The sequence below is a fragment of the Sarcophilus harrisii genome, chromosome 6, assembly GCF_902635505.1.
Source record: "Sarcophilus harrisii chromosome 6, mSarHar1.11, whole genome shotgun sequence".
NCBI lineage: Eukaryota > Metazoa > Chordata > Mammalia > Dasyuromorphia > Dasyuridae > Sarcophilus > Sarcophilus harrisii.
Window position 1 is genome coordinate 201,229,352 of NC_045431.1, and position 27,002 is coordinate 201,256,353.

The 27,002-nt window shown below is 49.2% G+C and overlaps 1 protein-coding gene across 5 annotated transcripts in view; it reads right to left on the minus strand.

The window, feature by feature from the left end:
• The window catches only part of DENND2B (DENN domain containing 2B), a 200,096-nt gene that overhangs the window by 40,114 nt on the left and 132,980 nt on the right, over nucleotides 1-27,002 (minus strand). For 4 of the 5 annotated variants that reach the window (XM_031941941.1, XM_031941942.1, XM_031941944.1 and 1 more), the window contains 3 exons: nucleotides 15,170-16,381; nucleotides 13,381-13,443; nucleotides 12,556-12,692 (listed from right to left, as the gene is read on the minus strand). In XM_031941941.1, the coding sequence (XP_031797801.1) occupies nucleotides 12,556-12,692; nucleotides 13,381-13,443; nucleotides 15,170-16,381 (1,412 nt within the window). The remainder of the gene's footprint in view (nucleotides 1-12,555; nucleotides 12,693-13,380; nucleotides 13,444-15,169; nucleotides 16,382-27,002) is intronic. The other variant, XM_031941943.1, reaches the window with a different exon arrangement.

Consider the following 27,002-nt stretch of genomic DNA (forward strand, 5'->3'; position numbering starts at 1 on the left):
TAAAAGACCCCACAGACCGGCGTTCTCTCCCTTTCCCCACTGAACAGCAGCATCGTGCATTAATCCTACAGTGTGGTGTCTTCTAAACTGATACCCTGAGATGGTGACTGCTTGCCCCCCCACCCCCAGCTGCTGGGCGGCCTGGTGGGAAAAACTCTGCTCCCCCACACTCACAGCTAGGGTCTCAGCACGTCTCTCAACGCAGCCTAGGACTGCACGAACCTTGTTATTAACATAAGGAAGGCCATTTCCAGAGGTGTCAAGGGCTGCAAAAGGCTCCCCCAAACCCCAGGGAATCCCATGAGAGCTATGGGGAAGGGCCCGCAGATATTCCGACTTCCAGGTTACAGAAGCTTCATGCCCCAGAGCAGAGTCAGGGACAGAATTTGAACTCCCATCTTCCTGCAGACAAATCCCCCGTTTTCCCCACTGATAGGGCACTTGGCTGCCCTATCGCGCTGCTGATAGATTAAACTTGCACTCTCCTCAAATCCCCTTTTCTTTTTTCCCAATAAACTGCTATGAAGAGGATTTTTTTTCCTTTTTTTTTTTTTTAATTAAAGCTTTTTATTTTTAAAACATGCAGGAATAATTCTTCAACATAGATCCCCACAAAAGCTTGTGTTCCAAATTTTCCCCTCCTCCCCCTCCCCTAGATGACAAGCAACCTAGTATATGCTAAAGAGGATTTTTTTTTTCCCAAACCAAATTTAAGAGTCCGTATTTATCCTACGAAATTTTTCTAATTCTTCCCAATATTCTGCCCTGCCAAGATCTTGTTAGCTCCTGGCTGGGGAGCCAATGGTTGTTCCAATCCTTCATGTTACCTACAAATGTGAGAAGGGTGCCCTCCCGCAAAGGCTTCTGGTCCACCACATCAAATCCATCGGGCCAGAAGGCGCCTTCCAGAGCTCGCCTCCGGCTTCTGTGAAACCTTGGTCCTTAGAGCTCGCTCCCTTTCTGAGCGCCCCATTGGGAATATGTCCCACTCTAGCCCCCACACCCCCAGTCCTACCCAAACACGGCACAAGTCTCCAAGGGTCTCAGTTTCACACACTGACTCAAGGCCCTATATTTTCCCCTTCAAAAACCTTGAGCTACAACAACAATAATAGCTAATGTTTATGGTGTTTTAAATTTGCAAAGTGCTAATGGTCCATATTATTCAGCCCGAAAGTACGAGTCTTTGGGTAATGGGGGGTTTTATTAAAGTAAGAGTTGGGGTACGGGGTGACCGGAGAGGCCACGGGAAATTCACAAGGCCTCCAATCAGGGAAGCAGAGCCCCCGGAGAGGGAAGTGAAGCTGGGGAGGCTGGGGGAGAGGTCCCAATTCTCCAGCCAGAAGCGGAGGCCGGCCCCGATGGAAGGACTGGGCCAGGGGCTCAGGGGGGACTTTCACCTGCATTCTGAACCCTCGGCTCCGGAGGAATGCGGGGCAGGGGCAGCCACATGGCCCCCAGCTGCCCCCCAGCAGGGCAGCAACAGGACGGCTTTCTTCCCAGGAGGCTTGGCCCAGAGCCCCTCCGCAGCACAGCTTGGGGAAGCCAGAGGTCTCAACCTTTCCCAGCTTTGCAGCTGAGATAAGAGCCCAGGGCATCGCCAAGAATTTCCGCTCTGCACTCTCAGAAGGATCCTTGGAGGCTGAGCTTATCTCAATGGTGCTTTTGGCTAAGGAGACTGGGCTGTCCAACCCGGCCTGGCCCCCCACCCGTCCTGGGGGCTCAGCCCAAGCAGGACTCGCTTCATCCCACCCTGCTCACCTGCCCACCTCCCCTTCCCGGCAGGCCAGGATAACCCCAGGAAGGGGACTGTGCTGGCCTGAGGGGGCCTGCTGGACAGAGGGGGCCTGCTGACCTGAAGGGGCCATGCTGGTCTGAGAGGGCCTGCTGGACAGAGGGGACCTGCTGGACAGAGGGGACCTGCTGGCCTGAGGGGGCCTGCTGGGCTGAGAGGACCTGCTGGCCTGAGGGGACCTGCTGGACAGAGGGGACCTGCTGGCCTGAGGGGGCCTGCTGGGCTGAGAGGGCCTGCTGGACAGAGGGGACCTGCTGGCCTGAGGGGGCCTGCTGGGCTGAGAGGACCTACTGGCCTGAGGGGGCCTGCTGGGCTGAGAGGACCTGCTGGCCTGAGGGGACCTGCTGGACAGAGGGGACCTGCTGGGCTGAGAGGGCCTGCTGGACAGAGGGGACCTGCTGGCCTGAGGGGGCCTGCTGGGCTGAGAGGACCTACTGGCCTGAGGGGGCCTGCTGGGCTGAGAGGACCTGCTGGCCTGAGGGAGCCATGTTGGTCTGAAGGGACCTGCTGGCCTGAAGGAGCCATGCTGGCCTAAGAGGACCTGCTGGACACAGGGGACCTGCTGGCCTGAGGGAGTCATGCTGGTCTGAAGGGACCTGCTAGTCTGAAGGGACCTGCTGGCCTGAGGGGGCCTGCTGGGCTGAGAGGACTTGCTGGCCTAAGGGGACCTGCTGACCAGGGAGGAGAGGAAGAGAGGGGACAGTGCAGGCTGGAGAGGCCCTTCTTGACAGAGGGAACCTAGCATGGCATGTTGGGAAGGGTGAGAAGGGCAGAACCAGGGTCCCCAGCACAGGTTCAAAGTTACTTGGCCGACACCCCAAAGACAGTTTTATCTGCCCCACATGGTGGGTAATCTGGGGCTGCAGCCCCCAGCCCCTGAACAAGCACCAAGCTCCGGGCCCACCCCTTGTTCCAGGACTGGCACTCTCCACAATCTCCCCTAACCCTCCCAAGGCTGAGCAGCTCTCGACTCTGCAAAGAGAGAAACCACAGCTTCTCCTGGAGACTGGCCAAGAGACCTTCTGCCCCAGGGCAGGGGGAAAGGAGCGACCCTGACTGCTCACCCTCCCAGCACCCCGGGCTCCCTCCCCTCCAAGCCTCCCTTCCAAGTTCATTCCTCTCATTCATTCCTCCCATGATTCCTTTTTCCTCATTCTTCTCCATCCCTCCCCTCCTCCCCTCTACTCTCCTCTCTCTCCCCTGCTTCCCTCCTTTCCTCCTCTTCTTCCCTCCTTCCCTCCTCTCCTCTCTCTCACCTTCTCCTCCCTTTCCCCCTTCTCTTCTCCTCCTCTCCCTCTCTCCTCTCCCTTCCATCTCTCTTCTTCTTCTTCTTCCCTTCCTCTCCTTCCCATGCCCTCTACCACTGCCCCCCTCCCTCTTCCATCCCCTGCCCTTCCCGACCCCTGCTGCCCCTCCCCTCCTCCCCCTACCTCTCCCCCTCTGTCCAGTTTCCTCCACAGCGGCTCCTATAACCTTCTTTTTCCTCCGGCCCCTCCCGGGGAAAGGGAAGGAGGGCAAAATCACTGCAGCGAAACTTAATTCTCCCTCAAAGGTCCCAGCAGGTCACCCTTCCAGGAAACCCGGCAGGGGATAAACCCCAGTCTGGTAGCACTCTCCCAAGCAACTTTCCCTGGACAATTTTAGGCAACAGTAGAAGGTCATCAGGGCTTTGAACAGCAACACCACTTTTCAGGGAAATAATTCAAATAGGAAGGACAAGGGTGGATTCCATGGGAGAGAGGGAAAGGGGGGAAAAAGGAGAGGGGAAGGGGGAGGAGGAAGGGAGGCAAAGAAAGAAGAGAAAAAGAAAGGAAAGGAAGAGGGAGAAGGCAGGAGAGAGAGAAAGAAAGAGAAACAAAAAGACAAAGAAAAGAGAGAGAAAGAGAGAGAAAAAAAGAAAGAGGAAGGAAAGGAAAGGAAGGAAGAAAGGAAGGAAGAAAAAGATAAAGAAAAAAGGAAAGGAAGAAAGAGAGAAAGAAAAAGGAAAGAAGGAAGAAAAAGAATGAAAGAGAAAGAGAGGAAGAAAGAGCAAAGGAGAAAGAAAGAAAAGGAAGAAAAAGAAAGAGGAAGGGAGGAAGGGAGGAAGGGAGGAAGGAAGGAAGGAAGGAAGGAAGGAAGGAAGGAAGGAAGGAAGGAAGGAAGGAAGGAAGGAAGGAAGGAAGGAAGAGAGAAAGGAAGGAAGGAAGGAGGGAGGAAGAGAGGAAGGAAGGAAGGAAGAGAGAAAGGAAGGAAGGAAGGAGGGAGGAAGAGGAAGGAAGGAAGGAAGGAAGGAAACATGGCAGGCACTATGCTAAGTGCTTAACAAATATCTCATTTGATCCTCACAACCCTAAGAGACAGCCAATAATTTCCATGGCTAGATTTGAATTCAGGTCTTTCTGACTGCTGGTCCAGAGCTCTAACCACTGTCCTCTGGAACAGATGAAGACGCAGCAAGCCCAAGACTCTCTCAGGAAGGTCTCTGGGGTAGGAGGACCCTCAGAGATCCGGAACCACTTCCTGCCCTCCCCCAGGGCCACTTGGGCCAGTGCAGCCCGGGACAGAGTGTGCTTGGCCCAACACTCAGAACACAGCAGGCCCTTAATGAAACGTTTCCTGGAGGACTGACTGGAGGACCTGGGTCCAAACCCAGACAGCTGTCATTTGGGCCATCACTTGCTCTTTGTTTCTGTCTCCTCATTTGCAAAGTGAGAGGGTAGGAGTCACTGACCTCAAAGTCCCCTCCAACCAGAACTCTCAGGCCCTATGACCTCAGGTCAGTCAGTTAAGAGGAGTTCCCCCGTCAAGTTCAGCCAGTCAGAGAAACCACACTTCTTCCTCTTTGCAGAGAGCCACGTTCTGCTGCAAACTTCCCCTGGGACACAGACCCCGCAGCTCCCAGCTCAGAACGGGTTAGGGTCTGTCCCGGAGAGGATCAGACCCGCCCCTAGCGAGACACCGGCCCCAGCCCGTAGCCCCTTGATGGCCACCAGCTCTCCTCCCTTACCACGGCCCCAGTTGGGGCCTTCTTGGCAAAGACACTGGGCGAGGCTGGCCCTTTCCTTCCGTTACAGATGAGGAGACCGAGGCACATAAAGTGAAGGGGCTTGGCCAGGGTCTCACACTAAGTGTCTGAGACGGATCTGCATTCAGCGAGATGAGTCTTCCTGACTCCACCCCGGGTGTCCTGTGCCCTGCAGCAGCTGGAGGTTCCCCTCTCGGATCCCAGATCTCTCTGATGACCTCTGCCCCTTGCTGCACTCTGCAGACAGCTCCAGCAGGACCCACGGGCTTTCTTCTCACTAATCCTTAAGTGGCCAAGTCCCTAAGCACCTCCCCCCTTCCTCCTCCCCATTCTGGGTCCCTCTGCTCAGAGAAGCCTCCATTTCACCAAAGTCCCCTCTAGAATCAGGTATGTCGGCTGAGAACAGTCCCCCAGACAGGCTCTGGCCAGGGCAGATACAGGAGGGCGACCACAGGCCCCTTCAGCGATCGCAGCCACTGCTAGTGGGGGGAACAGTCCCCACCAGGTGTGGACACCAGGACTTCAAAGGTGGCCAGAAGCAGCCCTGCCCCTCCGGGCAAGGAGCACGGCTCCAATAGGCTTGTGCAGGAACAGCCGCAGCCAGAGCCAGCTGTGGAGACCGCGTGCGGACCCCAGCAGGGCACTGTCATCTTTGTTGTTAGTTTGTTTGCTGGTTCCATCCTTCTTTCTCATGCGCTTCCCCTTCTGATCTGACTTTCCTTGTACAGCATGAATATGGAAATGGGTTTGCAAGAACTGCACATGTTTAGCGTATATAGGATTGTCTGCTATCTTGGGGAAGGGAGGGAGGAAGACTTGGAACAAGAGGTTTTGCAAAGGGGAAGGTCCAAACTTTCTTTGCTTGTGTCTGGAAAAACAAAATACTGTCTAAAACAATTAGAGGCCACGGGGTCTGGCCCCACAATCAGAGATGTAGGACCGATATCAAACAGGTGGTGCAGGGAGCAAGCCCTGGGGATCCGAGTTCAAAGCTGGCATCTTACTAGCTGTGTGACTGGGCAAGTCACTTACCCCTGTTATCTCGGCTTATCATCTGTAAAAAGAGCTGGAGAAGGAGATGGCAAATGGCTCCAGTATCTTTGCCAAGAAAATGCCATAAAAGGCTGGGGAAATGAAGAAACATTAACCCAAAATTTTTCTTCACAGGGAAGGAAAGCTTGCTGCCTGACTTTTCCCCTTCCCATTCATGTATGTCTCTTCCCCTTTTCTCTGTCACCTTCCTTCCTCCCTCCTCCTTCGCTCCCTCCTCCTCCCCTCTGCCTTCCCTTCCTCCTTCCTCTTCCCCTTCTCTCTCTCTCCCTCCCTCCCCTCCTTTCTCTCTCCCCCCCCCCTCCCTTTTCTCCCTCCCCTTTCTCCCTCCCTCCCTCCTTCCTTTCCTTCCTCTCTCTCTCCCTCCCTCCTTCCTTTCCTCCCTCCCTTTCTCTCTCCCTCCCTCCCTCCCTTCCTTTCCTTCCTCTCTCCCTCTCTCCTTCCTTTCCTCCCTCCCTTTCTCTCTCCCTCCCTCCCTCCTTCCTTTCCTCTCTCTCTCTCTCTCTCTCTCCCCTCTCTCCTCCTCCTTCCCTCCTCTCTCTCTCCTCCTCCCTCCTTCCTTTCTCCTCCCTTCTCTCCCCCCCCTCCCCCTTCCTTTCCCCTTCCCTCCCCCTCCTTCTTTCCTCCCCCTTTCCCCTTCTCTCCCCTCCCCTCCCTTCCTTTCCTTCCTCCTCCCTCTCCTTCCTCCCTCCCTCTCTCCTCCTCCCTCCTTTCCTCTCTCTCTCTCTCTCCCTCCCTTTCTCTCTCTCTCCCTCCTTCCTCTCCCTCTCTCTCTCTCTCTCTCTCCCTCCCTCCCTTTCCCTCTCTCTCTCTCTCCCCCTCCTCCTTCCTTTCCTTCCCTCCCTCCCTCTCTCCTTCCTTTCCTCCCTCCCTTTCTCTCCCTCCCTCCTCCTTCCTTCCTCTCTCTCTCTCTCTCCTCCCTCCTTTTCTCTCTCCCCTCCCCTCCCTCTCCCTTTCCCTCTCTCCTCCCTCCTCCTTCCTTCCTCCCTCCTCTCCTTCCTTCCCTCCTTCCTTTCTCCTCCCTCTCCTCCCTCCTTCCTTTTCCTTTTCTCCTTCCTCCCTCCTCCCTCCTTCCTTTCCTTCCTCTCCCTCCCTCTCTCCTTCCTTTCCTTCCTCTCTCTCTCCCTCCCTCTTTCCTTTCCTCCCTCCCTTTCTCTCTCCTCCTCCCCTCCTTTCCTTTCCCTCCTCCCTCCCTTTCTTCTCTCTCCCCTCCCCCCTTTCCTTTTCCTCCTCCTTTCCTCTCTCTCTCTCCTTCCCCCTCTTTCCTTTTCCTCCCCTCCCCTTTCTCCCTCCCTCCCCCCCCTTTCCTTTCCTCCCCCCTTTTCTCCCCAAGATTCGGGGTTGTAGCCCAGGGCCCCGGACCCTGATCTCGGGCTTTCCTGTCCCAAACCCCTGGTGACTAAGAGGGCAGGGAAGGAAGGGCGGGGGTTGATGATGGTCCCACCGGCCCCGAAAGCACCCTCCCCTGGCCGCCAGGAAGCCCAGCCAATGTATCCCTTTGGGACAAAGAAAGGCAGGGGTTGGAGGGCCGTGAATCCGTTTTAGGAACGTGGTTTCAGAGGGAGTGAGGCACGGCCCCGAGAGGCCACCCGGGCCCCCAAGGGGTCAAGAACCCCTAAAGGAAGGGGTCTTCTGCCCCACCCTAAGCCCGGGAAAGAAAAGAAGAGGGGTCCCAGAGAGGCAGGTGGCGGCCCTTCCTTTCACAGACCGGGCCCCAGGAGGCCCGAGCAAACCGGATTTGAGCGAGCGAGGGCTGTGCTGGGCCCTCTGAGCCCAGTGGCCTGATACAGGCCGGGACGGCCGGCGTGGGCCCTGGAGGCCGAGGGAGATCTCGGCCTTTTTGAAGGAAGCTCTTTAACGGGTCTCAGTTTGAGCCCACCCAGGCTAAGGCTGGGGAAGAAAGAAATGAAGAAAGATTGGCTTTTTTTAACCTAGTCCCCAGAGAAGGAATCAGTAAGGGAGGGGAAGGCCCTCAGGGTTTCGAGTCAGACTCCTGGGAAGGCCAGAGTGATCGGTCACAAGATTTGCAAATCCAAGGTTATTCCAGCAGACAAGAGACAAATTGATCCCCCGCCCAGAGAGCTTGCTCAGCAGGACTGGCTGGGGCAAGTCACTTACCCCTGTTTCCCTCAGTTTCCTCATCTGTAAAAAGAGCTGGACAAGGAAATGGCAAATCACTCCAGTGTCTCTGCCAAGAAAACCCAAACGGAGTCCCAAAAGGCTGGGAACCACCGAAAGGACCCAACAACAAGAAGGCAGGGGAGGCAGATCTCCTGCAGATTACCTGGTTCGGCTGCAAGGGAACCTGGGCTCCCAGACCCTGGGCAGAGCAGACCAAGGGGCGCACCCCAAGCCCGAACTCCTGGCAACGTCCTGCCCTGAGCTCCGGAACGCACCCGGGCTGAGCCATGTGGGCCAGCCTTGACCGACTCCTGTCAGTGAGAGTGAACCACGACTCCTTATGGGACACACTCTCCAGTCTGAGCCAGTGGGAAACCTCGTGACCCATGGGAATAATGGGATTTAAAGCTGGAGGAGATCTCAAGAGGTCACAGAGTCCTTGAGCAGGAAAGGGCTTCAGAGACTATCTGGGATACCTCCACACCAACAAGAATGCCGTCTACAGCAGACCTGATCGATGGTCACCCATCTAGCCTCTGCTCGGTGACCTCTGGGGGAAAAAGAACCATGACTTACCCAGGTAGACCACTCCATTTTTGCACAGCTCTATTTTTTTTAAATTGAATCTTATTTTGGCATCTCACACCTTCTATCCATCGCTCTTTAATTATTCTTCCAAAACCATAAAAATGTTCGAGAGAGACCCAAAGTCACACAAAATGGGATAATAAGGAATAGAGACTTTTTTTTCCTGAATCACACTTTAGATCTCCAGGGCCAGATATGAATTCTACCAAACATTTAAGGAATAATTCCAATACTATATAAACTATTTGAAAAAATAGGGAAAGAAGGACGCCTAACCAAATTTCTTTTATGACAAAGACATGGTACTGATACCTAAATCAGGTAGGATGAAAACAGAGAAAGAAAATTATAGACCAATCTCCCTAATGAATGCTGATGCAAAAATCTTAAAATATTAGCAAAGACTTACAGAAAATCATCCCCAGGATATTATACTATGACCAAGTAGGATTTATACCAGGAATGCAGGGCTGGTTCAATATTAGGAAAACTATTAGCATCATTGACTATATCAATAACCAAATTAACAAAAACTAAATGATTATCTCAATAGATGCAGAAAAAGCATTTGATAAAATCCAACACCCATTCCTAATAAAAACACTAGAGAGTATAGGAATAAAAAAATTACTTTAGGAATCACACTTTAGGAAACAATCGAAAGGCAAGGGCTGTTTTGATTTTTCTAATCCTGATACCTAATAGGGGACTCAATAAATACTTGCTAACTTGGCAGAATTATTTAAATGTCTTACCCCAATTATTAATGAATGCTTACCAACTTGGCAGATCCTTTTTTTTTTTCTTACCCTGACTATGCAATAACAGAATGCTAAAACTAAAAAGATCTCTGAACATCATCTAGTGAATTTTAGACTAATTCCCTTATTTTTTTTTACAAGATGATCCCTAAATAACTGCTTCTTACTCTTATAAAGAGGAAAAAGGAAAACGGCTTTCATTTAAAATATCTATCTGTCTATCTGTCTGTCTGTCTGTCTATCTATCTATCTACACTTTGCTGAAAAAAAAAAAAAAACAGTTTGACCTTACACCCATAGCTCACAGGCGACAAATTCCTTTCATTATATAGTCAATGATACTTCACACCCAAGATGAGATCACTGTGCCTCAGCATTCCTCCCATCCCCACCACCAGTATAGGTCACCATTTACTATGTTGGCCTGCTCTGTCCCCTACACTGTCCAGGCTCATCTCCATTCTAGCCTCCTCCAAAGGTGGAGAAAAAGAAAGGAAGGAAGGAAGGAAGGAAAGAACAAAAAAGAAAGAACAGAAAAGAAAAGAAAAGAAAAGAAAAGAAAAGAAAAGAAAAGAAAAGAAAAGAAAAGAAAAGGAAAAGAAAGAAAGAAAGAAAGAAAGAAAGAAAGAAAGAAAGAAAGGAAGGAAGGAAGGAAGGAAGGAAGGAAGGAAGGAAAGGAAGGAAGAAAAAAAAAAAAAAAAAAGAAAAGAAAGAAAGAGGGAAAGGAAAGGGAAAGAAAGAGGGAAAGGAAAAAAGGAAAAAAAAAAGGAAAGGAAAGGAAAGGAAAGGGGGAAGGGAAAGGGAAAGGGGGAAAAGGGGGGGGAAAGGAAGAAAGAAAGAAAGAAAGAAAGAAAGAAAGAAAGAAAGAAAAAAAAAGAAAGAAAGAAAGAAAGAAAGAAAGAAAAGAAAAAAGAAAGAAAGAAAAAGAAAGAGGAAAAAGGAAAGGAAAGGAAAGGAAAAAGGAAAGGAAGGAAGGAAGGAAGGAAGGAAGGAAGGAAGGAAGGAAGGAAGGAAGGAAGGAAGGAAGGAAGGAAGAAAGAAAGAAGAAAGAAAGAAAGAAAGAAAGAAAGAAAGAAAGAAAGAAAGAAAAGAAAAGAAAGAGGAAAAGGAAAGGAAAGGAAAGGAAAGGAAAGGAAAGGAAGGAAGGAAGGAAGGAAGGAAGGAAGGAAGGAAGGAAGGAAGGAAGGAAGAAAGAAAGAAAGAAAGAAAGAAAGAAAGAAAGAAAGAAAGAAAGAAAGAGAAAGAAAAAAAGGTTTAAAAAAAAAAAGCTTAGTTATCCTAGTGTTATCTGACCAAACCCTCCCCATTATTCCCACCCTAGGACAGGCCCTTGGTATTACCCTTAAGGGACTGTTACAACAGGTCTTTCTGTTTCTGGCTTCTCCCTCTTGTACTCTGACCTTTATTCTACCACCAGACTAATCTCCCTTAAGAGACCTGCTCTACCCTTTGATCCAGCAGTGTTACTACTGGGCCTGTCTCCCAAAGAGATCACAAAGAAGGGAAAGGGACCTGTATGTGCACGAATGTTTGTGGCAGCCCTCTTTGTAGTGGCTAGAAACTGGAAACTGAATGGATGTCCATCAGTTGGAGAATGGCTAAATAAATTGTGGTATATGAATATTATGGAATATTATTGTTCTGTAAGAAATGACCAACAGGATGATTTCAGAAAGGCCTGGAGAGACTTACACGAACTGATGCTGAGTGAAATGAGCAGGACCAGGAGATCATTATATACTTCAACAACAATACTAGATGATGACCAGTTCTGATGGACCAAGCCATCCTCAGCAATGAGATCAACCAAGTCATTTCCAATAGAGCAGTGATGAACTGAACCAGCTACGCCCAGAGAAAGAACTCTGGGAGATGACTAAAAACCATTACATTGAATTCCCAATCCCTATATTTATGCCCACCTGCATTTTTTATTTCCTTCACAAGCTAATTGTACAATATTTCAGAGTCTGATTCTTTTTCTACAGCAAAATAACGTTTTGGTCATGTATACTTATTGTGTATCTAATTTATATTTTAATATATTTAACATGTACCAGTCATCCTGCCATCTGGGGGAGGGGGTAGATGAAAGAGGAGAAAAATTGGAACAAAAGGTTTGGCAATTGTCAATGCTGTAAAGTTACCCATGCATATAACTTGTAAATAAAAAACTATTAAAAAAAAATAGAGAGAGAGACCTACTCCCTTTATTTCTCTGGTCAGTAATGTCCAAAGCTACTCAGTTAAGTTCAGACAAGTCCCAGTCCTTCCTGATATGGTATAATCTTACCCTTCCCAGGCTATTCCATAGTGTTTTTCAACAAGAAATCAGAGCTGCAGCCAAACTGGACTACTCTGGAAAAATGCACTTTGCCTCTGTTTTGCCTCAATCTCCCCCACTGTAAAATGTGGGTGATAATAGCACCTGTCTCCAGGGATTGTTGTGAGGATCAAATAAGATGATTTTCTGTAAAGCACCTGGCACACAGTAGGCCCTTCACAGATGGTTGTTGCCTTTGCTCCCTTTCTCTTGCCCACACATAGTAAGTATATATGGGCCCTTGCCCATAGCCACAAAAGATTTGCCCATGAGTCCTCCATACTTCAGTCCTCCAGCCCACCCTCAAAGTGCCGCTCCTTGTCACCAGCTCATTAATAATATTAAGAACTGTGCCTATTCTCAGAGAAGAGCCCCGCAGGGCTCCACGCAATGCTCGGCACATAGTAGGACCTTAATAAACGCTTGTTCCCTTCTCCTTCCCTTCAGTCCATGGGGCACTAAGCCCAAGGAAGGGCGAGTTCCCCAAAAGTGCACCAGGAAACCAGATGTGCAAATCACCTTGGGAAGGAAAAGGAGGGGCCGCCTGACACCTGGGATTTCAGTTCCCAGAAACCTGGCCTCCTTCCAGCCAGCTCCCCGCAGGTGGAAAGGTGAGCCCTTCCCTCCCTCCCAGATCCCTCCGAGCCGGGGAGGAGTCTGGGGAGCACCCTTTCATTCTAACTCTCTCCATTCATTCTCCCTCACAGAGGTTTTATTTACAGATGGAATGACTCCATTTGAAGCAGATTCTGGGTCTCAGGTGAGCTCCAGAACCAGCATGATCGTTCACAAAAAGGGTTCTGGGCCACATTTCTGAGGTCTTCCGGCCCATATTCCACAGCCCTCTACCCCCAAGCTTCAGCAAAACCTCACCCCCCCGCCCAGCCGAGCTCTCAGCTCTCTGGGGTCTTACCCACAATGTCCTCATAGGCATTCTCCTCTAAAGTGCTCTTGGATCCAAATTTGTGCTGGTTCTCAGTACCGTTCTCGGTGGGGGAGGAGGGGTACAGGGACTGGAGACTGGTCGCATCCTCAAACTCAAAGGATTTTCTGTGGATTCCAAGAAGAAGAATCATTTCAAAAGCTGGGGAGAGGGAGGGGGAAATGGGGAGGGTCCCAAGCCCACCCTAAGGAGCAGCTATGACCAGAGCTCATTTAAATAACTGCAAGGATACCCAAATCCCACTTCCCATCCTCCAAATAGAAGAGAAACTATCTCTTTGGCTCCGGGACCCCTTAAAGGGTCACTTTTTCTTTAGAAAAGATTTTAAGAGACCACTTCTTAAACACTTAAGGGGATAGGGATGGGAGGACCTAGACATGATATAAATTAAGAGAAATATTTGAAGCTAAATACTTAAGGCTTGAGTGCATTAAACACTCAAATGAAAAGCAAAAAAAGGGGATATCCCCGACCGTGGAAGCCATCCCCATCACCGCCATGCTGTTGGCAGGGAAATCTGGAGCCGACGGTCAGGCTAGATCCTGAGACCCTAGAGCCAGACCAAGGGTTTCCCAGCCACACCGCAGTAGTGGATGCTACAGTGATGAACATTGTGTCCTTCCTGCATCCGATCAGAAAAGGCCCCACATAGGGCCCGCCACTGGCCACCAGCGGTCAGGCAGAAGGGAGGGGGTCCCGTGGCCTGTCCCACCTCCCAGGACTGTTGTCAGGGAAACCCTGCACAAATAATATAGAACTCCATACAGCCCTATATTATTCCTATCATCACCAAACCTTTTATATATTAGGGACCACCATTCCTTGACAACCCTCTGTGATTTCTCTCCTCTGATCTGGCTAAAAAAAATACAGAAACGTTTGTGAGAAGTGATCTCCCTGTCTATTCTCGAAGGCCGCGTGTTTCAGGACAGAGCTGTTACTGAAAGCACAGCTGCCGGGGGGATGGAGAAGGTCAGGGTAAGGACCATCCCCCCCAAAATTAAAGCGTGATGGCGGAGGCCCGGGGGGCCAGGGCACGGGAGGAGGAAGGCAAGGGCTGACAGGTCTTTGGGAGGCAGTTAGCATGATCAGCCGGCCAGACTCCGGGGAGAAGGGCAGTGACGTGTGAGGGTTATGTAGGCTTGCTGGTCCCTTTCCCCGACACCTCCTTCCCACGTCTGGGGGCCAGCCACAACTCCGCCTCAGAGAAGGCCTTCTAGGGGCCGGCAGAGCGATGGAACCGGAGCAGGGAAAGGTTTTCACTATTTCCCACTTCCCCTTCCCTTTCTGCTGCACTGGCTGCTTCTTTCCCATCCTCCGCCTGGATTCCTTGGGAAGGAAGGAGCCAGATCAATGCACTGCTCACCCCAGTACTAGGAGCATCGTGGGGTGGCCCCTCGGGGGAGAGAGCCATGGTTGTTTTTAAAGGAGCCTGACTCAAAAGAATGAAAATCTCAAAGTGGGAATTCAAAGAACTGGGAATAAGAGATTTGAGGGCTGAGGTCATGATGCAAAGGACTATTGTGTCCATGAATAAGGCTGGCCTGACTGTACCACGAGGCTGACTCAGTGACTGAGGCTCCCCAGAACAAGCCAGAGTCACTGAGCAAGAAAGGCCCTTGGAATCACCTAGTGCAAGTCCTCATCTCACCATCTTTCTTTTTTTGTGAGGCAAAGGAAAGAAGGAAGGTAAAAGAAACAAAGGAAGGAAGGAAGGAAGGAAGGAAGGAAGGAAGGAAGGAAGGAAGGAAGGAAGGAAGGAAGGAAGGAAGGAAGGAAGGAAGGAAGGAAGAAAGAAAGAAAGGAAGAAAGAAAGAAAGAAAGAGAAGGGAAGGAAGGAAGGAAGGAAGGAAGGAAGGAAGGAAGGAAGGAAGGAAGGAAGGGAAAGAAACAGAGAAAAGGAAAAGGAAACTTTTTCAATTTCAAAAGACTTGCAATGGAAAAAGTCATTTTCATCCAGAGAGAGAACTGTGGGAACTGAATATGGATCACAGCATAGTATTTTCATCTTTTTGTTTGTTTGTTTGTTTGTTTCTCATTTTTTCCCCTTTTGATCTGAATTTTCTTGTGCAGTATGATAATAAATGTGGGAACATATTTAGAAGAATTGTATGTGTTTAATCTATAATGTATGACTTGTAGTCTAGGGAAGGGGAAGGGGGAGAAGGAGAAAAATTTGGAACACAAGGTTTTGCAAGGGGGGAAGCTTAAAACTCTTTGCATATATTTTAAAAAATAAAAAGCTATTATTATTTTTTTAAAAAGAAGAAAAAAGAAAAGGGGGACCTTTTTTAACCCCTCATCAGAATGCATGGAAAACAGGAAGAAGAATCTAGTTCTTTATTAATACCCAAATTATCTGTTTATCTCCTGCCTGGGCAGCCGGGTGCTGCAGGGTATAACCCACAGGCCCGGAGGAGCGAGTTCACAAGTGGTACTTGGTGTGGGACCCCAGACAGGCCACTGAACCCTGACGCTGCGCCAAATAAATGAAGGAACCGACAGATAGTAAGTGCAGCCGCCACAGCGACGCAGCAAAGCCGGCTGCCCGGCTCGGGCAGAGGCCCCGCAGGGCTCCCGTTACCTGCTCTGGGACTTGCGGTGGAAGCGTGAGTCCTTCTTGCCCCTCCTGGTGACCGGGGGGGCTGGGGTGGAGGGCAGGGGCGGGGGAGCAGCAGGCGTGGGAGAAGGAGGTAGACCGTTGCTCGGCTTACTCTTGGGGGTCTTGTCAGCCTCATACTCGAAGGTGCGCTTGGGTTTCGGGACGGGGTTCACGTCTGGGTCGGGGGGGCTCTCGGGGAGCACCTTGGGGATGGGGCTGCTTCGGGGGGGCTCTAGCTTGCTGAGGCTGCTCCCCTCGCTCTCCGGGGGCGGGCCCGCCTCACCCCCCGTCCCGGGAGCCCCCGCTCCACAGCCGCTGCCCGCCGCGGACTCCTCCAAGGTGCCCAAGGTGCCCACGGGGGTGGTCTTCCTCCTCCCCCGATCCACGCTGTAGCAACTGCTGGGGAGCTGGGGGAGCCCCCGGCCGGGCTGCTCCTTCAGGGCCTGCTCGATCTTCTGGATGCGGCTCAGCACGGCCGAGCTCTCCTTGCGGCCCTTGAGGAAGGCTCCGGGCTCGCCGCGGCTCGCCCGCTTGTCCGGCCGGTGGCAGGGGTCCCGCTCCGGGAGCGGCTCCCCCTCCTCCTCCGTCTCGGGGTACGAGCACTCGGAGAAGGTCCGGCTCATCCTGCGGAGGCCCTTGAAGTCAAAGGTCTTGTCGGAGCTGCACGGGGAGGGCAGCACGCTGGGGCAGCCCTCGCTGGCCGCCCGCTCACTCTTGGGGCCCTCCCGCTTCTCCCCGAACACACTCATTCTGGGCGAGGCCTCTCGGCGGCCTTCCCATGCTGAGATCTTCTCCCGGATCCCCAGGCTGCGGGTGCCGGGCCGGCCCCGCGGGACGCTCCGCAGGCAGGCCGAGGGGCCCAGGGACGGCGTGCTGTGGGCCAGGGGCGGGCGCCCGGCTACCTCCTCGCCATTCCGGGCCTCCCCGGGGGGGCTCGCCTGCCGGCCCTTGGGCCCCGAGAGCCTGCTGTCCGAGCTGCCGAGGCTGGCGGCCTTGGGGGGGTGGCTCGGCCGGCCGGCCAGGGGCAGCTCAGGGGGGCTGTCGGGCGAGGCGGCCTGGGGGCTCCAGTCCCTGAGCACGAGCTGGGAGCCGGGGCCGGCGGGGGAGCTGCTGGCCGAGCCTTCACTGTGGCTGAGCGGGCAGGAGGGGCTTCTCGGCGGGGAGAGGACCGGAGGTGGAGAGACCGACTGAGACCTGGCAGCAAAGAGAGAGAAGAGTGAGACGTCCCGACCCGAAACATGCAGAAGCTCGGCCCCTGCGGCCCCGCCACCACCCGTGAGACCGGGAACCGGCAGGAAAACGGGCCACTGGCCGTGGGCCTTCCTCCCAGGCCACCGTCAGCACCGAAAGAACTGGAAAGTGCATTTACGGAGGCTGGATTTGCCGGGCCTGGAATCGGGCAGACCCGAGTTAATCCAGCCTCAGACACTTTCTCGCTGGGAGACCCAGCGTATGTTACCTGACACTGCCTCAGTTTCCTCATCTGTAAAATGAGCTGGAGAAGGAAGAGGCGAACTGTTCTAGTCTCTTTGCTGAAAAATCTCCAAATGGAGTCACAAAAAGAGTGAAGAACAGAAAAAGGAGCGGAGTCTGAAACTTCTGCCGTCCCCGTGGAGTGTTTGTGGTCAGAAAATTCTCCTTCTGCCCCTCGGCAGGGGTCCTAGCCAGCTACAAAACTGCATTCGATAAACTCTCCCCTCTCAATTCCCAACTACCATGATTCCTTAAAAAAAAAAAAAAATCAGAGGATCAAGTAGGTGGAACAGTGGATAAGGCACCGGCCTCGAAGTCAGGAGGACCCAAGTTCAAATCTGGCCTCAGACACTTAACAAGTCCCAGCTGTGTGACCCTGGGCAAGTCACTTAATCCCAACTGCCTCAGCAAAAATTTACAAAAAATGTTTTTTTTCTTATCTTTAAAAATGTTTTTACATTTTATATTAAAAGGTGTTTTTACACCTACCAGAAAGTCAAAAGGACTGGGAAAAAGCTCCCAAGCCAAAGATTTCCTCTGCTCTGCTCATTTTCCGGGAGCATGTTGGCCCGAGTCTAACTTAGTATCTCTGGACATAGATTCCCTTAGAGACTTTGTGCATTCATGCATTTATTTATCCATCCACCCATTCATTCAGTAAATGATTCTTGAGCACCTATGACTCTGGGTATCACTGCAGGGATCTCATTGCAAAGTAGCCGTAGGTTAGAAGACACATTCTTGGGTTTCCATCTGCTAAAATAAGCAATTCTTCATGTTACCCCAAGATGCTCCGAGTTCTCAGTCACTGAGCTAAGGAGATAGGAAGGAGCCCAAAATGGGCTAACAACGAAAGCATGCTGAGGGAGAGAAGGCAGACCGCCTCTCGTTTTCCAGGAGATGCACCTTCACGACGGGAAGCTTCCTTCCCAAAGGCCCCTAACCTGGGCCCGGGGGAGATGGTCCCGCCTGAGCAGAAAGCTCCCCTCCTATCTGCCTGTGGCTGGGCCCTCCGCCCTCCGCCGCCCACATCCGGGCTGCTGACCGGCCAGTGGGTCAGGCTCGCTCACGCGGAGAGAACCCGGGGCGGTGACTCAGAGCGTGGCCAACATTCCCTGCCCGGGGTCACAGGCCCGGCTGCCCCCACAGCGGGAAACCAATGCGTCTTAACTTAGAGCCCGTGTCCAACGAGAAGTGCCCTCCACACACACGCACACAGCCACAGAAAACCCTGGCCCAAAGCTCCTCCAGGAGGGACCAGTGGAGAGAAAAAGGAAGGAGGCTCAGTAAATTTGGCAAACGTTTATTATGTGCAAGGAATGGGGATGTAAAAGCAAACACAGCCCCTGCACTTTATTAACCTTGAAGAAGCTTGCGATCATCTACATCAGAACCAACGCTAGCTGTTAAGATTTTTGCTGGATAACAGATGATTTCTAGAAGTCGAAGGCCACAGTCTGCGCCTACTCGTCTGAGAGAATCACAGACCCAAGAGAGCATCAGCAGACCCAGCCCCAGAAGTCTAAGAAGCAGAGCTGCCTGGCTGATTTAAAAAAAAAAAAAACTTTTATTGCTGTTTTTTCTTCTAAAACTACCCCCACACCAATAACTATCCCCTGACGCTCCTCCCCCCTCAGAGCCCTCCCTCATGTTAGAGGTCTGATTTTTCAGTTCTTCCTGGAAGAGTGATGGTGAACTTCCCTTCATGGCCTGGCCCAGGTCAGAATTACAGTCAGATGGTCAGAAAGTTCTGCACCAAGTCCTGAGGTTTAAAATTCTGAGATTTCACTTTCTTTCATCTTTGGAGAATAGGAATGTGTCAGACCTGTAAACTTCGTTCAGTAGAAGCAGTCCTGGTAGTGGGATAGTGGGGTTATGTATCAATCAACCAATAAACATTTATTAAGTACCTACTGTGCGCCAGGCCCTGCACTAAGCCCTGGGGACAGTAAAGATAAGTTAACTTTAAATCATAAGCTTAACTCTCAGACCGTACAAAAGTGGTCAGAGGGCTGGGCTTGGCCCTCGTTGCTCTAGATGGTGGCTCCAGAAATATAGATGAGAAGTACAAAAAAACTAATTAGAAAAAGGCAGTTGGGACATGTTTGAAAGGGACAGCTAGTTGGTGCAGTGGACAGAGCAGCATCCCTGACGTCAGGAGCACCTGATTTCAAATCTGGCCTCAGACACTTAACACGTCCTAGCTATGTGACCCTGGCAAGTCACTTAACTCCAATTACCTCAGGGGAAAAAAAAGGAAAGGAAAGGAAAAGGAAAAGGAAAAGGAAAAGGAAAAGGAAAAGGAAAAGGAAAAGGAAAAGGAAAAGGAAAAGGAAAAGGAAAGGAAAGGAAAGGAAAGGAAAGGAAAGAAAAGAAAAGAAAAGAAAAGAAAAGAAAAGAAAAGAAAAGAAAAGAAAAGAAAAGAAAAGAAAAGAAAGAAAGAAGGAAAGAAAGAAAGAAGGAAGGAAGGAAAGAAGGAAGGAAGGAAGGAAGGAAGGAAGGAAGGAAGGAAGGAAGGAAAGAAAGAAAGAAAGAAAGAAAGAAAGAAAGAAAGAAAAGAAAGAAAGAAAGAAAGAAAGAAAGAAAGAAAGAAAGAAAGAAAGAAGGAAGGAAAGAAAGAAAGAAGGAAAGAAAGAAGGAAGAAAGAAGAAAGGAAAGAAAGAAGGAAAGAAAGAAAGAAGGAAAGAAGGAAAGAAGGAAAGAAAGAAAGAAGGAAAGAAAGAAAGAAAGAAAGAAAGAAAGAAAGAAAGAAAGAAAGAAAGAAAGAAAGAAAGAAAGAAAGAAGTAAATAATGGCATCAGTAGTTCCCAAATTTACACATGAATTCAGAGCTAAAGATGCTGAGTTACCTGCTTCATCTACAGAATAGGCTTTCTTTATATCTATGACTCATCTATATGGTCCCAACTCTAAAACGCTGATTCTATCGCTAAAAGTTAGACTTGGTAGGAAGGGTCACAGCTGGCCATCCCTGAGGAAACATGGCGGCTGGTCACAGGGAATTAAGGTGGTAACAGGGACTAGTGCCAGACTGGAATTCGGCCAGAAATGCCTGGGGAAGAGATTTCCAAGCATTACTTCCTTATTCTGTAAGCCACCTTATTTTATCTCTTAATTGCTATAAAGTACTTTTAAAATAAAATAAAATAAAAAGCTCAAGAGTGTTCAAAGGAGTAAGGGGACTTATCCTTATAAAGAACTGGCCCTTCAGTTTTGTGTATTAAATTCCCCTGTACACAATCTTTGATCTGTAAAAAGATCCTTCAGAAGGAGGATTAGTGTCCTTATCCCTAATCACTCATGGTTTTCAGGTAAACTAGGATTTGTTCTAAACTTAATACTCTCGCAAAATATGTGGAAAAAGTAGCTTAAAAGTAGAGGGCTGGACCCCACTGAGTCAGGGAGGGTTAGACCCAAAGTGAGGAAATAACTTTTTTCGCCGTCCCCATGGGCTTTGTGTTTGCCATTCTTTCTATCCTTATATACCCAGTAAAGCTGTATTTTATTTTATCTTACTTCCATTAGATTTGGAAGAGGAGTTGGTTCCTTGACAACCCAGAAGAACTGAGAGAAAACAGGGAAAGAGCTAATGGCAATGATGGATCCCTAAATATGATGAGAGTAGATCAGGCCCTCAGAAGGAAGAAGAACTGTCTGTCTGGCTTGGACAAACAGCCAGAGAAACACTTGAAAAGTATGGTAAGAAACCAAGCTCAGGGTGGGTTTTATGAAACTGATAGGCTAGAACATCAGACCTAATTAAGATGAAATTTAATAAAAATAAATGTGAAGTCTTATATTTGGAATTGATAATAAGCTAGAATATCAGACCACACCTAATTAAGATGAAATTTAGTAAAAATAAATGTAAAATTTTATATTTGGGTTCAAAAAGTCAATAATAAGCTAGAACATCAGACCATACCTAATTAAGATGAAATTTAATAAAGATAAATGTAAAGTCTTATATCTGGTCAAAAAGTCAATCTGGTAAACACAAGATAGGGGAGCATAGCTGAGGAATGGTGGGGCTCCTAGTGGACTCCAAACTCAACATGAAGCACCAATGTGATATGACGAATATTCTTTGAATCATCAAGATCACTTCTAGCAGTACAAACCTGCCAGCAACCATCAAAGAGGAAAAGGATCCACATGTACAAAAATATTTATAGCAGCTCTTTTTTTGTGATACCAAGGAATCAGAAATTGGAGGGCGCCCACCCGTTGGGGAACAGCTGAACAAGCTGTGGTCTTGTGATGGAATACTTTTGTACAACAAGAAATGGTGGAGAGCTGGATGGTTTCAGAAAAACCTGAGATTTACATGAACAGATACAAAGAGAAGTTAACAGAAAAATTTATACAAAAAAAATTACAAAGACAAACAGCTCTGAAGGACTTAGGAACATGGATCATTGCAATGACCAAAGGAAATGATATTTCCTTAAGACTTATGTTAAAACCTGCTACCCTCACTTGATGAGTGAGGAGACAGACTCAGAGTGCAGCCTAAACCTCTTTTTTTGAACACTGCCAATGAGAGAATTTTTTTGCTTGTTACACATTTTTGATGGAACTTATTTTCCTTTCTTTCTCAATTAGAAAAATGGAGAAAGCAGATTTTCACTGACAGGAGAAAATAAAATTTAATTAAAGAAAACAATAGGCAAGAAGAGCAAAGAAAGCTAAAGCCGTCTTTGGGTGTATTAAGAAAGACATAGCTTTGGGGACTGGGAAGGTGACAGTTCCATTATATAGAGACCTTATCTGGACTACTGTGTTTGGTTCCGAGCGCCATGTTTTAGAAGCAAGCCCCAGACTGTCCAGAGGAAGGCAGCCAGGGTAGTGAAAGGCTCCAGAGTTGATAGCACATAAACATCTCTGAAGGAATTGGAGGTGTTTAGCCTTGAGAAAGAAAAGACTTAGCAGGGGACAAATAACTGAAAGATTATCTCACAGAAAAGGGATTACACTCGCCTTTTCCCAGCTCCTCTTAGCTAGAAACCAAGTTTCAAAGAGGGAAATAAGTTGGTTTAAAAGAACTTTCTAATAATGTAGAGCTGGCCCAAAGTGAGCCAAAGACAGTACAGGTCATGGTCAAACAAAGGCTGGCTGACCACTTGTTAGGTGCATTTCAGAAGGAATTCTTGCCTTTGGTGTAAGCTAAACTTAAATAGCTGCTGAGATTCCTTCCAACCTGATTTGGGGATTTAAAGTATAAATTTGTCATTAGGTCAATGTGGAACAGTATATGGAGAATGCACATGCAGTATTAGTTCTCCACCCTGCACCCCTTTCTATTCTTCCTTTCCTCTCAAGGGAGTGGAGGAGGCCCTGTGAAAGGAGACAAAAAGGCCCTTTTTCTGTCCTTTTCTATCCCGTCCATAGGGAGTGGCTTCCAGTTTCTCCCCTGTGGGTTCATCTACCAAAAAGCATTTTGCAAACACAAACATTTAGGCCTTATCCCCAGGAAGACAAACTCTAGATGAGTAAGTAAAAAGCCAACAGGTATTAAATCATACCCTTCACGCTCAGCGACTGGAATCGCCTAGATCTCAGTGCAGAACTTGGCTGGGCTTTGACCTGACCCCTGGCAAACAGCAAGCCCCACATGCTCAGAGGTGTCTGATTTGGGAGAGGTTATGGGAGAGGTTTCGGGGAAAGAATATCCACCAGGCAGATAACTGGTTTTCTGTTTGGTTTTTCTATGATGTCAACATGACCCTGTGGTCAAGTCAGAGAATAAGGGAGAAGAAAGAAATCAGTCCGAAGAGATGGGGACCCAAGGTGGAAGGTGACAGGGAAAGTAAATGGATTAAAAGAAAGAAGGAAGGAAGGAAGGAAGGAAGGAAGGAAGGAAGGAAGGAAGGAAGGAAGGAAGGAAGGAAGGAGGGAGGGAGGGAGGGAGGGAGGGAGGGAAAGAAAGAAAGAAAAGAAATACAAAAATAGAAAAAGGCAGAGATGCTGAAAAAGAATGAGATTAGGCTAGAGGGGCTTAAAGGAGCAAAAGAGATGGGAAGAAATTGAAAAACTGAGACACAAAGACCTTGATACGGAGAGATAAAGCCCGGGTAAGATGTAGTTTGCACTCTGATCCCCTTGAGAACATGGCCCAGCCCCTGAGTTAGTGACACAGGAGATTCTCATGTAACACAGCCAGACAATGAGTTCTCGGCAGAGGATGCAGCATTTATTGGCAAACCGGGTCGTGGACTTTTCCACTGGGAGGACTACCTTTAACACCTGGAGGAGCGAGCAGTTGGAAATCCAGCTTGTGTAGGGCTGGCTGGGCCCAGGGCTTCTCATCTGGGTCTGGTGCCCCTTGGGCTCTCCCATCACCACCCACCACATTCTGTGCCCTGCCTGGGCATTAACCATTAGCCTTAAAGGCTCCCTACTGGTTCAGGACTCTTGGGTCAATCCCCACTGATATGGACCTACCCGGCTCTGCCCCGAACTAACTGAACAAGGAAATCACGGACCCTACCTCTCCCGGGCCGGGGAGGCAAGGCCACATGTGCCAGCTATATCCAGGGAAAGTAAACAAGGGCACTGACAAAAGAATGCAGTCGGGCTGGCTCTAGTCTGTGGGGGAAGCTGGGGAGTGGATGCATTTCTGCGGAGACCTTGTGAGTTTGTCCTCTCAAAGGGCAGGAGTCCAGTCCGTGGCTGGGACCCACAGTGGGTCGGAACCGCAGGCTGGGCTCCTGTCCTTATGGAGCAGAAGAACCTGAGTCCTGGCTCTTGGGGTTGCTGAGACAGGGGAGGCAGAAACAATTTCCAGCACAATTCTAGCTGGATTGTGACGTGGAAGAGAACCAGTGTGTTTGTGGTAGGAAGTAACTGGCTACTCTGAGAAGGCCTCATGAGGGAGATGAGTTCTGGGTGGATCTCCGAGGGAAGGAATTAGGGAGAAAAACAGCCCCTTTCAAAGAACTCTGCTCAACAACAGTCCTTCATTTCCCACCCTTTGCCGCAGCTCTCAGAAGTTCTAGGGACACCAAAAGGTCCAAGATCTATACTCTGGCTAAAGGGCATGTATGACCCGGCAAGTCCTTCTGGGAGTGGGAAGCTGGCACTGGGCCAGGAAAGCTGCCCACTTAATAGGCTATAAGGAGATCACGGAGGAAGTTTTCTCCTCTGATCCATCTCTAAGGGACAGCTGGCGAGGGGGTGGAGCCTTAATTTCTCCATCTGACCTTTTTTCCTCTTGAATTGGTGGCCAAGGGACCAACTAGGAGTTGCTGCTTTAGGCCCGCCCTTTGTAGGGCCCACAGAACATTCCCAGATCGACATTGGGCTCAAGCCCAATCCTGCTATAACTCTCTCTCCTCTCCTTCCAGGATGGCGGAAGGGCAGGTGGGGACCCTGCAAGATCCCCCTGATTGAAACAGCAGATATACTAATGCGAACAAGACTTGGATATCTCTGTGGAATCAATCAAGATTCCCTCGTAAAGTAACTACCTTCACCAGGAGAGACTGCCACTGTCAATCAAGGGCCTTAGATGCACCTGAACAACTCACAAGCAGGGAAGAAAGCCTTGGATGAAATGGGGCACAATGCAATTGGTTGGGAGGACTAAGTAAGAGCCCTTTACAGCCAAGACCCACCGAAGACATCCCTGATAAGGAGGGATGGAGGAGGAGAAGAGTCTCTGTGTCTCCCCCTGGACCAATCAGGAACCTTGCGAACTTCCAATGGTCTGAGGATGGAGACTTTTCAGAAGCACTCCTAGAAGCATCAATCTGGTGGCCAAGGACAGACTGGACACACGCTGAGGAGCCCAGCAGAAAAGTGCCCCACACCTTTGCCATGTGCTCTAAGGGGGGGCCCTCTTTCCCCTTGATTATCTTTTATGTAGTGATGGAAGAGCGGGTCACAGACTTTCAGGGAGATGTTTTGTACCAAATGTTCTACAATAATATTTTAATAAAATACCCTTTTCTAAAAGTTAATTAAATCTGGATGACTTGTACAAACATTATCTTTGAGGTGGAGGGGAAGCTTGAAGGGTACTAGAAAATACCCTCCCCTAGATTTGCACAGTCTCCTAGGACCCTGAAGGAAGATGTAGTAGCCATCCTCTATGGACCTAAACTGTTAGTATAAATAGGGGTGGAGGGGAATTCAGAGCACAGGGCACGATGGGAAGCCCAGAACCCAGATGCTGAGATGCCATCAGAGTGGAAAGACAAACTCTCCTAACTCTCCTTCCTATTTTCAGTTTTTTTGCCAATTTCAGACAACTATTCTTCCTCCTTTCCCCTTCCCTTTGGATTCACCTTCTCCTTCTCCTCCCTCCCTTCTTCATTGCTTATCCCTTCTCTCCCTTTCCCACCTCCCCTCTTCATTTCCCCTCCTCCTTCCCCTCTCTGTCCCATTTCTCTTCCTCATTCTTTCTTTTTCTCTTAACCCTCTTCCTCTCTTCCCATTTTTCTTTCTTTCCATGTCCTGAACACTTACTGACAGAGCCCTGTGCTTGGTTCTACGTGGGCCCACGCAGTACAAGGCTGACTCCTTTTTCTCTAAGAATTTATAGCTAAGTAAGGAAGAAAGAACATATACAAATACTTCTATCAGGGCATTTAACAAGTATCAGAGGAATGTTCCCAACCAAGTGTTATGGAGCAACAGAGGAAGGATCGTTCAGGGTTCAGGGCCCAAGAAAAGCTGGCATCTAAGCTGAGTCTTAATGGGACAGTAGAAGTGAGGGGGGAGGTTTCTGGGCAAAGGGGACAAAAATAAAGATACAGATGCGGGGAAAGTACAATATCTTCAGCAAACAGTTTTAAAAACAGTGAAATGTGTGGGGAGAAAAGGGCAAAATAAGCCTAGAGTGGTAGGGTGGGCAGACTGTGAAGAACTTTCAATGCAAGAATGGGGAACCATAAGGATTTCTGAGCAGGAGAGGGACAATCCTACACTCATGTTTTAGGGAGATTCATCTGGCAGTGTCGTACATGTGGTGGAAAGAACGCTTTCCCACTAATAGCCTCAGACTGAAGTCTTTCAGTTTCTTCCAGAGGAAAACGAGGAAGCTGTTATTAGATAATCTTTATCTAAGATCAATTCTAGATCTACTGTTCTGTGATTTTAAGGATGAGAAGGGGGGGAGGAGATTTGGTAGAAAACAATGGAAATAGACTAGGCAAAAGATAATTAAGAGTTGGGTTTTATATTATTTTTTTAAGTGAGCCCTCATTGCTATTGATAAGGTCAATCTTTTTTTTCTTCACAGCAGCTGTTCTAAATTTATCTCTTCAAACTTTCCATACCACCCCCAATCCTCCTCATCATTTAGCAGACTATCACTCCTCATATTTGACTGGAAAAAACAGGGATCACACCCCAAGAAGTTCCTCTAGCCCATTTCTCTATATCTCGAACCCCCTGAGATCACCTTCCATCATCTCTTTCTTTACTTGACAAAAACAGGTGCTCCTCTTCACATCCCCAGAGCAGCCCTTCTCGTCCCCTGCATCCCATCCCTTCTCATCTTCTGCAGACTTTTCCCACGGTCTGTAAGCTCTCTTCACTGACTCATTCAGTATTGTCTCCAAACATGTGCAGAGCTCCCCTCCTTTTAACATTCATTTAACCTTGCCATTCCCTAAAGCTCATTTAACCTTAATGAATTTAAAAATGCATTTAGCTTACCCTTCCCTACAGTACTCTCTCCTATAGAAAGCTGTCTACATCCACTGCCTCCATTTGCTCTCCTTCTTACTCACTTTTAAACTCCTTGTAAACTCTGGTTTCTGACCTCATTCCCCAATTGAAGTTGCTCTCTCCAAAATTTCCACTGCTCTGTCTTAGCTGCCAAATCTTTTCCCCAGTCCTCATCCTTCTCGGCCCAGCCCTCGGCGTTTGAGAGCCAACTGCCATCTCCTAGATGCTCTCTCCCTTTCCAGGTACTTCACGACACTTTTCTCTCCTGGGTTACCTATTATCTATTTCCCAGCTCATTCTGGCTCCATCACATACACATCTCCAGCCGTACCCCTCCCTAATATGCATGGGGAGCTCCGTCTGAGTCTCCTATTCCCTCTCTAAGCTGCCTCTTTCTCAGTGATCTCATCAGCCCCACGGGCTCTATTATCTCCAAGAAGCCAAGTCCCTGATCTATAGATCCAGCTATCACCTCTTTCTTGAGCTCTTTTCCTGAATAATCAGCTCCCTGTTAGACATTTTTAACTAGATGCTCTCTAGGTGTCTCAAATTCAACAAGTCCCCGAACAGAATTCTCTTCCCCTGCTCCAGTCCCAGAAAAGTCCAGCTACCATCTAGTTCTGTCAAGGACTCCACCACCCTTCTAGGCACCAGTTCTGGGTCTTGC